The sequence below is a fragment of the Chiloscyllium plagiosum genome, unplaced genomic scaffold (genome assembly GCF_037043375.1).
Source record: "Chiloscyllium plagiosum isolate Xiang-an unplaced genomic scaffold, Cpla_swu_hap1 HiC_scaffold_1, whole genome shotgun sequence".
Lineage (NCBI taxonomy): Eukaryota > Metazoa > Chordata > Chondrichthyes > Orectolobiformes > Hemiscylliidae > Chiloscyllium > Chiloscyllium plagiosum.
This window is the reverse complement of record NW_028270139.1, coordinates 116,240,504-116,253,531: the sequence shown is the minus strand read 5'-3', so window position 1 is coordinate 116,253,531 and position 13,028 is coordinate 116,240,504. Positions and strand designations below refer to the sequence as shown.

General features: G+C 38.2%; 1 protein-coding gene across 1 annotated transcript in view; it reads right to left on the bottom strand.

Annotated features, from left to right (window-relative positions):
- Positions 1–240: 240 nt before the first annotated feature.
- The window catches only part of LOC148152195 (uncharacterized), a 44,010-nt gene continuing 31,222 nt past the window's right edge, over positions 241–13,028 (bottom strand). The window contains exon 4 of the mRNA XM_087992476.1: positions 241–589. Coding sequence (XP_087848602.1) covers positions 241–589 — 349 coding nt within the window. The remainder of the gene's footprint in view (positions 590–13,028) is intronic.

Genomic DNA, 13,028 nt, shown 5'->3' with positions numbered 1-13,028 from the left:
CCACAAGGGAGACTGATGTTGTATTCCTCTTGGATTTCAACTGGCTAAGATTGAAAAGATTACCGTCCATCCTGTAGACAATGTCTACCCCATTGGAAACTGGTCCTTGAGGAGATGAAGAATGGTAACGATGAAGATGGAGAAAAACATGGGAGCAATGACACCTTCTGCTTGACCCCTATCTTGACCTCAAAGGGCTGCGGCATGTTCCCATTGGTGAGGACTGTCATCAACATCTTGTTATGACAGAGGATGAATTTCATTAGACACGCAGCCTGTGACAAGATCTTCCACAGTACATTCCAAGACAGAGTCAAAAGCCTTGGTCATGTCAATGAAGAGCATGAAGAGTGGTTGGTGTTGTTCCTGCCATTTCTCTTGGAGTTGCTGGGCTGTGAAAATCATGTCCATAGTTCTATGCTTGGTCAAGAGCCATCTGATGTTTGGGAAGAATTTCCCCCGAGACTGGGAGAATGCGCCACTGGATTTGGGTGATGATCTTGGTGGTGATGGAGATAGGGAGATTCCTCGGTAATTCCCACAGTCCACTTTGTCTCCTTTCCTGAAGGCCGTGGAAATGGCAGCATCCCTGAGAGAAAAAAAAATGGAGATATGGTCATTGAATATTCTTAATGTCGTGGTCAATCAATTCTTGTTAGGTAAAGGAATCAAAGGTTATCAGGATAGCTGGGATATGGAATTTGAAACGTTAACAAATCAGCTATGATTTTATTGAATGGTAGAGCAGATACAAGGACCGAGTGGCCTATTTTTCATCCTAGTTTGAATGTTTGTATATACATTTTCACTGTTGCCTAAATGATGCAAGCACAGTTTAGATTTCCTAGATAATTCACACTTGTGATCAATGGTGAGCCCATAATCTAATAAGCAATTTAACATGCTCTTCGACTGTTTTCCCTAGCTATGTGGCATCCAATTTATGTAAAATATTGGGCATCATCCATTGAAAATTTTCTGCAATCTTACTTACTCCACCATTCATACCTACTAGAACAAAAACAGATATTGCTAGAGAAACTCAGCAGATCTGGCAACATCCATAGGAAGAAAAAGTCGAGTGAATCTTTATTAGGACTGTTAGTAGGTAGTATTTCTGCTGAAGCTGAGACAGAGACATGGAGACAGAGGCCAGAGAGAGAGAGAGACAGAGATATGACAAGGGTAGGTAAACATTATGGATTATGGATAGCAGGTCAGGACAGAAGAAAAGCTGAGTAAGTGGTAATAAGAACTAAGAGTGAGAAAATGGGTTATCTGTGCTGCATGCAATCCATGTAATGTGATAATGGGCCAAAGAGGATGTGGCAATGGATGACTGTGCTAAAAACCCATATCTAAACAGGACTGGGTGTGGGATGGATAAAAAACATGGAAAGATAAAATCAGGCTCTGAAGTTATTGAACTTGATGTTGTGTCCTAGAGGCTACAGGGTCCCAGTGGAAAATGGGATGTTATATAGAGTCATAGAGATATACAGCACGGAAATAGACCCTTTAGTCCAACCCCACCAGACACCGCAAACATATCTAGTCCCACTTGCCAGCACTTGGCCCATATTCCTCTAAACTCTTCCTATTCATGTACCCATCCAAATGCCTTTGAAATGTTGTAATTGTACATCCTCTTATAGGACATTCCATGCACACACCACCGTCCATGTGAAAACATTGCCACTTAAGTCCTTTTTAAATTTTTCTCCTCTCACCCTAAACCTATGCCCTCTAATTCTGGACTCCCCCACCCCAGGGAAAAGACCTTGTCTATTTACCCTTTCCATGCCCCTCATGATTTTATAAACCTCTGTACTTGCTGGGACACTACAGCAGAATTGCTTCTACAGAATTGTTGGTGTGGGGACACAATGTGTGTTGAAGTTCCACCTCCTGTAAATTGCTATTTGCATCACATTTCATCAAAACTTTATTTTCGGACAATTTAGCGAAACCCTTGTAGAAAGAGGATAGGTTTCGCTAGCTTCTAAGTTGTGTATGGTCAGAACATATTCGTTAGGTATGAGCCTGCTTAGGCATTTAACTTGCCTAGTGTTACTGTTTTAATTGCTGGATTTATGAGTGCCTGGATTTGAGACCACAGATTAATATTAATTCTTGGATGTAGGGTTCTTAAATTTTCTGCTCTTCCCTGCTGCTGACTATATAAAGCTGAATCTGAAGGTTTCAAACTGCAGCACACCATGTGGTATAAACTGTACAGTCAAGTCCACAATACTTCTTACCAGAGTCTACAGGCAAACAAGCTCACTACACTATACTACTTAAAATATCATTGTTTTCTGAGGCAGTTTTAATGTAGCCTACATTTCACTTCTTTCACTAATATTTTCAAATCAATTTAACCCAGTAATGATTCTCAAAAAAAGGAGGGAATTATAAGATATGTCATACCAGTTAGTAATTAACTACATGTTTATGTTATGCTTGCTGAGGTGAAATGTAAACACAGGATGTATCACAAAATGAATCAAGATGCCCTCGGTTTTAAAGATCATGTTCTTCTCTTTCAGTTCCCTGCTCAAGTGATTAACCCTTTAAACTCTAAGAAAATCTCTGTTCACATTTTCGGTAGCTCGGGGTACTGTGTAATTACTTCACTGAGATCACCTGGAGTGCACCACGTAATCAGAACATAATACAGTGGATGACAGTAAAGGCTGGTCAGTCAGCGATTTCAATTTTCACTTTGGTACATGAGGTGTTGGCTCTTCCTAAGTCCATTTTATAGTTTGAAACCATTAAGTGGTTATTGATTATACATCTTTGTTATGTCAATATGAACAATTAGTTCAAGGAATCTTGTAACATTCAAGTTATTGTAATCAGATAAAGAGAAATACCTAAACCTTCCACATCCTCATCCAAGTGGTCAATCTTCATTTGTGAATCTGGAGAGTGGGAGTTGTCAGAATGAATTTGTAATGATGTCATATCCGAGCCTGGTCCTGTCCTTTCTCACATTGAATCATATGTACTGAACCAGCCATATCACCGATTGATGACCTAACTGAAGGCCTGGCTTAATTAATACAGATAGGAGATAGAACATGGGCATTTTAATCTCCTCTACTCAGCATATAGTACACTTCCCAGCTATTGTACTGGATATAACCATTTTTCTGTTTTTAATTGCTGTGCACTGTTTATCTCGTTCATTCTTTGAAGACCTTCTCAAACAAATATAATAAAAATGTTTGCTGTAAGTAAATATGTTAAGGATAAATAGTGAGATATTTTTAGGTAACAATTACAAAGTCCCATCTACTGTGTAATCAGGATGAATGCAGATCTGATAAATTGATCCAAAAAACTAATTCCTTTGTGTTAAAAGATTATTTAGGAAGAATAATAATCATTGCTGTTTGACACTTATTAAGACAGCTAAACCTGAATCAGTGATGCATAAACTGTTGGGAAGATATTAAAAGCAGAATAATTTTTGGGGCCTCTATCACCAGCCTTCAAAGTTATTGTTAAGACACTGCATTATGCCATATTTATCTCAACTCTTGAGTAAACCTTTGCTAGATTAGATTAGGGACTGTCCAACATTTTCACCCTGAGAACATTTGGATTTCATCCAGATTTCATATTTTGTTACATTGCTGTTTAGCCTAATCATCTCACAGCTGTGGCTACTAATATTATTTCAAATCCCTTTACTCCTCAAAAAGGAAATAGACTCTACTTGTTTATTCTTACCACTGAACCACTGCAGGCAATGGAAAATTAATGTCACAGTGGTGAACAGGGACCAATATTTGAAAGTATTAAACAAAATCTCAATATCAAATTATGTATCCACAGAGGATTCCTCTGCTACGATTTATCATAGCTGAGGTGCAGCAATTAACTCTTCACTATGTAGTTAGCAATGCTATTAAGATTTCTAGCATATTTTACCAGATTCTATTCACCTTCAAAAGCTAATATTTTACATTTGGTCAAAGATCAAACAATAGATTTTCAGCTAATTTTTTTTTTTAAAGCTTATGATCAAATGCCGGCTAGCTTGACCACAAAGCCACATCTGCAGAATACTTGTTAATCAATCCAATAATCGCTCCACCTTTCATTGGCCTCCTTCCATTCAGTAATGGCCAATGAGAACAAATTACTGGAATTATTTTAGTGTCATGTGTACATGAAAATAACTTGTATACTTATATATAACTTTTCATGACCTTCAAACTTCAGAATATTGCAATTTTTATGTTCAGATCAACTTCGTGTCGGCACACAGACAGTTAATTGTCACATGACGATAGGGGTTCAAAATACTCAGACACAAATACAGTCGTATTTACCTGAAATATCTAATGAAAATACACTTCATTGTATTGTTCTCATATCAAATCTTCTGCATTCCTTTCCATTCTAATCAATTGTTCTAAAGTGTCCTGAATCCTTGAAACTGAGTTATGCATAAATATTTGTCACTCAGGAGTATTACACAATTTGCCCTATTTAAATTTCTTATTTGCAAGTATGCTATTGCAGCCTATAGCTTTCATAGCTGTTAAGTCTACTTCAATTTCCTCACTATTCTGCAATGTCTGATAATGTTGATTTGACATTGTAGCATTATAGTTAAATTTACCTTTTTTATTTGAAGGATATATTCTGTCTCTTCTGCAAGTCTTATTTTTGTCTTAGCCTTGAATCTTTTAATGAGTGCTATTTACCAATATTCTTGCTTTTTTAAAAAAGTGAATGTCCTCGAACATGCACAAAATACGAGAGAAACACAAATCTGGCAACATCTGAGAAAAACCAGAATTAACATTTTAAGTCCAGCTGGCATTTGTCTCAGAATTGCGCCAATTTTGATAAAGGGTCACTGACCTAAAAAGTATAATCTTTTTTCTCTCTCCAGATACTGCATGACCTGCTAAATTTCTCCATCACTTTCTACTTTTGTTTCCGGTCTCCAGCATTCTCAGCTCTTACTTTTATTTTAATGATGCTTCTTGCACTAAGTGTGCATGCATTGAGTTAACTTACATTCAAACCATTGTTTAAGTTTTAAAATATCTTACTTGAATTGTATGATCTTCAATGGATAATGTATTGATCTGGGGAATTTCAAAATACATTGATCTTGTCTTCATTTCTGAATTTCAAGTCATCATATGTGCACTGTGATTTGTGTTCAACCCCTCCAAAAATCTCTTTATTTGATTTGTTACATGTATAGATTAAATGGGTATGCGTAGGACATTGCACCTGGAATTATTTTCATAACTGAGTGCTATAGATTCAGGATCTTCTTTCTTATCTTAGCTATTACAATGTTGTTCTCTATTTCTCTCTCCTATTTTGAAATATTTCTGAAGTGCTCCTTTGTGTAATGAGGCTTACAAAAATCGCTTCTAATCTCTCTCTCTCTCTCTCTGTCTCTCTCAACAGTTGGAGGTAATAGTAATACCACTGCATTTTGCTAGTAATCTTGAAACCAAGTTAATGTTCTAGAGATGGTGAATCAAGATTCTGGTATTCTTGAAAAGCTGACCTAAAACTTTGGGTCCATTTTCCATCTGCTGTGTTCAATGTTCCACAATTATTTAACCACTGTCAATTGTTGTTAAAAAGAAGTCTGGTTTACTAATCTCTTTTAGAGAAAAAAGTCTTGTCTACATGGAGTTCAGGCACTCACTCTTGGAATTGGGCATTAAATGCTGGTCTAGCCATGAATGTTCTTGTCCTAAGAACGTTTTGTTTTGAAAAGTTTGAATCCTATAGCTATTTTGAATGATCCATTTATGTTAAAATGGAGTTGATTCAAACTCCCATGGTAATGTTAATAAAAGATTGGTGAGAAAAGGGAAGCAGTGTAAGTGACCAACTCTGTAGAGCAATGAGACATTAGAGTAATGATGTTGTCAGTATAAACTGATTATGCAAAGGCAGGTAAAATGGAAGAGAAGCTTTTAGGATAATCTGCATCAATACTAAGACAAAAAGAAAGAGTTCTTCCAGAAATTAGCATGGAGTCAAGAAGCAGTAATTTCGGAGCTAATTTGAATTAGAGTCCATAAACTTAATAGAACACGCTGGCATTGCCAGTACCAGCAGAAAATGTGTTGAATGCATCAGTTGAAGAGAACTTTGTCATCAGAAAGGTAAAAGAATATTATCAATACTTATCAGAACCTCAGGGAACATTGTAGACATAGCAGAAGGACAAAAAAATGGATCCAAATACCTGATAGTTTTATGCACTGATTCAAAGCAGCAGGCAGCAGGATAAATAGTTAGTGGGATGAGGGAGCAGATCCAGAAATCAAGGGAGTTACAGAAACTACTCTGCTACTCCCAAAAACATTTCAAGCAATTGAAAGATTGCAGAAGGCTGAGGGATGAAAGATTTGGAAGAAAGTATTTATACGGTATGCAGTAGCTTGACTTAGCTTAAACTAATGGACAAGAGGACCAGGTCATAGATTACTACATATTATTGGGAACACTGTGAATGATGCTGTTACAAGACAGATGATTGATAAAAATGCAGCACCATATGAAGAACTATTGAGGATGTTTGATGCATACTTCAGTGTGAGGTGAAATTTAAACATGAAGCCTGCAAACTTAAAACCACAAAGAAAGCTATAAAAGAAAGTAAGGTAGATTGTGAGAGTAAACTAGCTCAGAATATAGACAGATAACAAAAGATTCTACAAATGTATAAAATGAAAGAGTGGCCAAGGTAAATATTGGTCCTTTAGATGATGAGAAGGGGGATTTAATAATGAGATGTGAGGAAATGGCCGAGGTATTGAACAGGTGTTTTGTGTCGATCTTCATAGTGGAGGACACTAATAACATATTAGTAATTGACAAAGGGATGAAGGTAGGTGAGGATCTTGAAACGATCATTATCACAAAAGAGGTACTGTTGGGCAAGCTAATGGAGTTAAAGCTAGACAAGTCTCATGGTCCTGATGGAGTGCATCCAAGGGTGCGAAAAGACATGGTAGGAGAAATAGCAAATGCACTTGTGGTAATTTTCTGAAATTCACTGGACTCTGGGGCAGTTCCAGCAGATTGGAAAACAGCAAATGTGACGCCACTGTTTAAAAATGGAGGTAGACAAAAGATGGAGAATTATAGACAAGTTAGCTTAACTTCTGCAATGGGGAAAATGCTTGAATCTATTATTAAAGAAGAAATAACAAGACATTGGGATAGAAATTGTCCCATTGTGTAGCTGCAGCATAGGTGTATGAAAAGTAAGTCTATGAAGACATTATGCATATGCACAATGGGAACCGAGTAAATGTGGAATATCTAGATTTTCAAAAGGCATTCGACAAGGTGCTGCACAAAAGGCTGCTACATAAGATAAAGATGGAAGGCTTTATGGGCAATGCATTAGCATAGATAGAGGGTTGGTTAACCAACAGGAAGCAGAGTGGAAATAAATAAATACTTTTCTAGTTGGTGATCAGTGACTAGTGGTGTGCCTCCGGGATCAACATTGGGACCACAATTATTCACAACTTTCATAGATGATTTGGAGTTTGGGACCACGTGTAGTGTATCAAAGTTTGCAGATGACACTAAGATGAGTGGTCGAGCAAAGCGTGCAGAAGACTGTGAAACTTTGCAAAGGGACATAGATAGTTTAAGTGGGTGAGCAAAGGTCTGGCAGATGAAGTACAATGTTGCTAAATGTGAAATCATCCATTTTGGTAGGAAGAACAGCAAAAAGGACTATTATTTGAATGGTAAAAAAAAACATTGCAGCATGTAGTTGTGCAGAGGGCCGAGAGTGTGATGCTGGAAAAGCAGAACAGGTCAGGCAGAGGAACAGGAAAATCAACGTTTCGGGCATAAGCCCTTCATCAGGAATCATCAAAATGTCAATTCTCCTGCTCCTCGGATTCTGTCTGACCTGCTGTGCTTTTCCAGCACCACACTCGACCCTAATCTCCAGCATCTGTAATCTTTACTTTCGCCTGTACAGTGAGAGCCTTTTTCCTTGGATGGCAATGGCTAGCACAAGGGGACATAGGATTAAATTGAGGAGTGATGGATATAGGACAGATATCAGAGGTAGTTTTGTTACTCAGAGAGTAGCAGAGACATGGAATTCATTGCCTGTAACAGTAGTAGACTCATCTATATTCTGTCTTTTCTCAGTGAGCAAATTTCTGATCTAAACTGCTAAATCCCCCTCAATCCCATGCATCCGTATTTTGTGTGATAGCCTACTGTAGGGAACCTTATCAAACGCCTTACTAAAATCCATATACACCACATTAACTGCTTTACCCTCATCTATCCACCTTCTCAAAGAATTCAATAAGGTTTGTGAGGCACGACCTAACCTTCACAAAACAGTGTTGACTATCCATAATCAACATATTTCTTTCTGGATGATTATAACTCCTATATCTTATAACCTTTTCCAACACTTTACCCACAACCGAAGTAAGGCTCACAGGTCTATAATTACCAGGGTTGTCTCTACTCCCATTTTTGAACAAGGGAACAACATTTGCTATCCTCTAGTCTTCTGGCACAATTCCTGTAGACAATGACAACATAAAGCTCAAAACCAAAGGCTCTGCAATCTCCTCCATGGCTTCCCAGAGAATCCTAGGATAAATCCCATTCTGCCCAGGGGACTTATCCACCAGGATACACGAACACTAGCTAGCCCTCGTAGCCCTACACACGGATGAAAAAAATCCACCATTTCGACTGGGACAACACATCTATCCTAGGACAGGCTAAGCAAAGACATGCCAGAGAATTCCTCGAGGCCTGGCACTCTAACCACAACGCCATAAACAAACACATAGATCTAGATGCCATCTATCAACCCCTCAGAAAACGAACAGGAAATGACATCACCACAAACCCCAGGAACCCCCATCCAGGAGAAAGATATAAATAGAAAGCAGGAGACAACAGCTTCGCTTCACTTGGAGGTCACCACTGATGATGTTACCTAGCCAAGTAATGAAACGTCTGGATATCAAACCTACAGCTCAGCGAGCAAACCTACACCCTGGACTTATCTATTTTTACACTTGCCAGAATTGCTAAAACCTCCTCCTTATGCACCTCAATTCCATCTAGTCTAGTCACCTGTATCTCAGAATTATCCTCAACTACATTGTCTTTTTCTAGTGTGAATACTGACAAAAAGTATTCATTTAGTGCTTCCCTATCTCCTTGCCCCCACCCACAACTTCCCACAACCGTGCTTGATTGGCCTTCATCTTACTCTTAATCATTCTTTTATTCCTGATATACCTATAGAAAGCCTTAGGGTTTTCCTTGATCCTATTCACCAACAACTTCTCATGTCCTCTCCTGGCTCATCTTAGCTCTCTCTTTAGGTCTTTCCTGGTTAACTTATAACTCTTAAGTGCCCTAACTGAGCCATCACATCTCATCTGAACATAAGCTTTCTTCTTCCTCTTGACAAGAGATTCAACTTCCTGAGTAAATCACAGCTCCCTCGCTCGACCACTTCTTCCCTGCCTGACCAGTGCATACTTATCAAGGACTTGTAGTAACTGGTCCTTGAATAAGCGCCACATTTCAATTGTGCCCATCCACTGTAGTTTCCTTCCCCATCCTAAACTTCCTCAACCTTGCCTAATCGCATCGTAATTGCCTTTCTCCCAGCTATAACTCTTGTCTTGCGGTATGTCCCTATCCCTTTCCATCACTAAAGAAAACATAAGTGTGGTCACTATCATCAAAGTGATCACCTAACTCCAAATCTAACACCTGGCCAAGTTCATTACACAGTACCAAATCTAATCTGGCCTCACTCCTGTTGACCTGTCTACTACTGTGTCAGAAAACCCTCCTGCACACATTGGACAAAAACTGACCCATCTGAAGTAATTGAACTATAGTATTCCCAGTCAATATTTGTAAAGTTAAAGCCCCATGACAACTACGCTATCACTCTTGGTCCTTTCGAGGATCAGAGCTGAAAATATGTTGCTGGCAAAGCACAGCAGGTCAGGCAGCATCCAGGGAACAGGAGAATCGACGTTTCGGGCATAAGCCCTTCTTCAGGGCTTATGCCCGAAACGTCGATTCTCCTGTTCCCTGGATGCTGCCTTACCTGCTGCGCTTTTCCAGCAACACATTTTCAGCTCTGATCTCCAGCATCTGCAGTCCTCACTTTCCCTTTCGAGGATCACCTTTGCTATCCTATCCTCTACATATCTGGAACTATTTGGTGGCCTATGGAAAACTCCCAACAAGGTGACCTCTCCTTTCCTGTTTCTAATCTCAGCCCATACTACCTCAGCCGATGAGTCCTCAGACATGCGTTCTGCCATAGTAATACTTTCATTGATTAACAGTGTTACACTACTCCTCTGCCCCCTTTTACCATTTTCTCTGTTCTTACTGAAACATCTAAAGCCCGGAAACTGCAATAATCATTCCTGTCCCTGCTCTACCCATGTCTCTGAAATGGCCACAATACTTACAGGGTTCAGTGATTCGACTGCAACAGTTTACAATATACATTAATGTCTTGGAGGGTGGAAGTGAATGTACTCTAGCTAAGTTTGCAGACAACACACAAACAGGTGGAAAGGCAATTTGTGCAAGGCATGTAAAAAGTTTACAGTAAGATATCAATAGATTAATAAATGGGCAAAAAGTTGGCAAATGGAGTATAATGTGGAAAAATATGAAGGTATTCATTTTGGAAGGGGGAACAAAAAACTGCTAGTATTTAAATAGAGAAAGCCTGCAGAGAGCTGGGGGTACTTGTGCATGAAACACAGGAAGTTAGCACACAGGTGCGGTAGGTAGTCAATAAGGTTAATGGAGAGAGACAGAGTGTGTGTCTGTCCCATGCACATTTTGGGGTGCAGTGCATGAGAATAAAGAGGGCCTTACCATAGTTACATGATAATGGTTAAAGTGGATACCATAAATGAACTTGGAGTTGGGGTGGTGGGAGAGAAATGTGAAGTAAAGCTTTAACTGTACTCTACATTTACTCTAAAATCAGTTACTGAACATGTGCATAATGAACTATGTTCAAGTGACACCACACCATGTAGAACGGGAACATAAGGTGTTCTCTCTTAAGATCCCTGGTTTATAGTTTATGTTTTTCAAAGCTTCTCAATGTTCACTTACAAGAGTGTTGACCTGGTCTTCAGGTCTTGGAGACTTGACATCATATATAACAAATCAAATTGACCAAAGACTGGAGTTTGCAATGCTGAAGACCTCAGGACGATGCCAAGATGGATTAACCAAATCATAGAAACTTTGTTTACTCATCATCCCTGTACTTGCTGAACTGCAGTGGCAGCTGTTCTAGCAATGCCACAGGTATAAAGTTCTTATTTTTGATTTTAATTCCCACCATGCTCTTGCTTGCTTCTGTGACTGAATGTCAGCTGCTGAGTATAATAAGCAGAAGATGCTTTCCCTTTTGTGTCACTGCTCAAGGCTAGTTTCCATCCCTTTGTATTTTTCTCTCATTCCTCATGCTAAAGTGCTACACATAGATAGAGTACTATCATTGTTAATATTTGTGTAAAATAAAATGTCATAAACTATATTCCCAAATAGTTGTGTTGGAGATATAAACTGGGTTGCTGATTTTCTATCATCCATGTTAACTTGTTACAGGAAGTCAAAATCTACATCACTGTGAGCAACATTTGGAAACCCATTAACATTTAGTGATAGTGGAAATGTAACATTTTGGATTCATCCAATTATATATTAAACATTAAAATACAAAAAGAAATATACGATTAACAGTGTTTCCCTTTGTTTATCCAAACAGTGTTGATTCTTAAATAATAACGACTGATAACAGTGAAGTTGAGAGGAGCTGCAAAGTTTTATCAAGCTAGAAACTTGAATTAGATATAGTCATTAGCATAGGGTGCTTCAATGAATTTGTTATTTCACCTATACAGGTCCGTTCAGCTAACTCATACTTTCAAGGTCAATTAATTTGGCAAGTCAATTTGTCATGTGATGTTTTAGTGCTCACTGTTCAAATAAAATGTCAAAAAATAAGTCAAGATAAGCAAAAAAAAATTGATTTGAGATGGCTCTTTAAAGTATTTTGAATAAAAGCATTTAAAATCTTTTGTACAGTGAACTCCTGAAAAATGAGCATTTGTAATTAAACTGAAGTTCTTATGTTATGTTAATAGATTATTGGTGATAACTAAAAGCTATCAAACCAATCTCCATAACAAGTACCAACACACTTTACAAAAGTTTATGTGTTATTTTAAGTTAATGCATAGCAATGAAAATAATTCTATAATTTTGGCTCAACTGTCTTTGAACATTTAATTAATTAAAGTAGAGAATGCAAGTGAACTTATCTGCCTTTAGGGATTTCTAATGTGATTTGTGACATTATAACAGTGACTAAACTTCAAATCTATTTCATAGATTATCCCATGCTTTGGGACATTATGAGGTGAAAGGTGCTATGCAAATGTGAGTTCTTTCAAAAGATGGGGTCAAATTTTATTTAAATGTTAGATACAGATTACATTTGTTATCTGAAAATTGACTGAATACATTGTAGGAACCGAAAAGACTGTGGATGCTGTAAATCAGTAACAAAAACAGAAGTTGCTGGAAAAGCTCAGGAGGTCAAGCAGCATCTGTGAAGAGAAATCATAGTTAATGTTTCGGGTCTGGTGACCCTTCCTCAGACCTGCTGAGCTTTTCCAACAACTTCTGTTTCTGAACATATTGTAGACTTTCCTCTGGTCTGAGAGCTAACATGGATGTGTAAAGGATGGGTCATATCTGAGAAATGTGATCGAATTTTTTGATAAGTTATCTAAATTAAGGAACAGGGGAATGTCCAAGGATGTAATTTTATACGGGTTTGCAGACTTCTCCCTATTTATTCAGCTCGCTCATGACTTTGAAAGTGTTTGTCTGATCTCCCAATTGTCTTCTTCTCTCTAAGGAAAACAGTGACAACCTCTTAATCTATTTCTGTAAGTGAC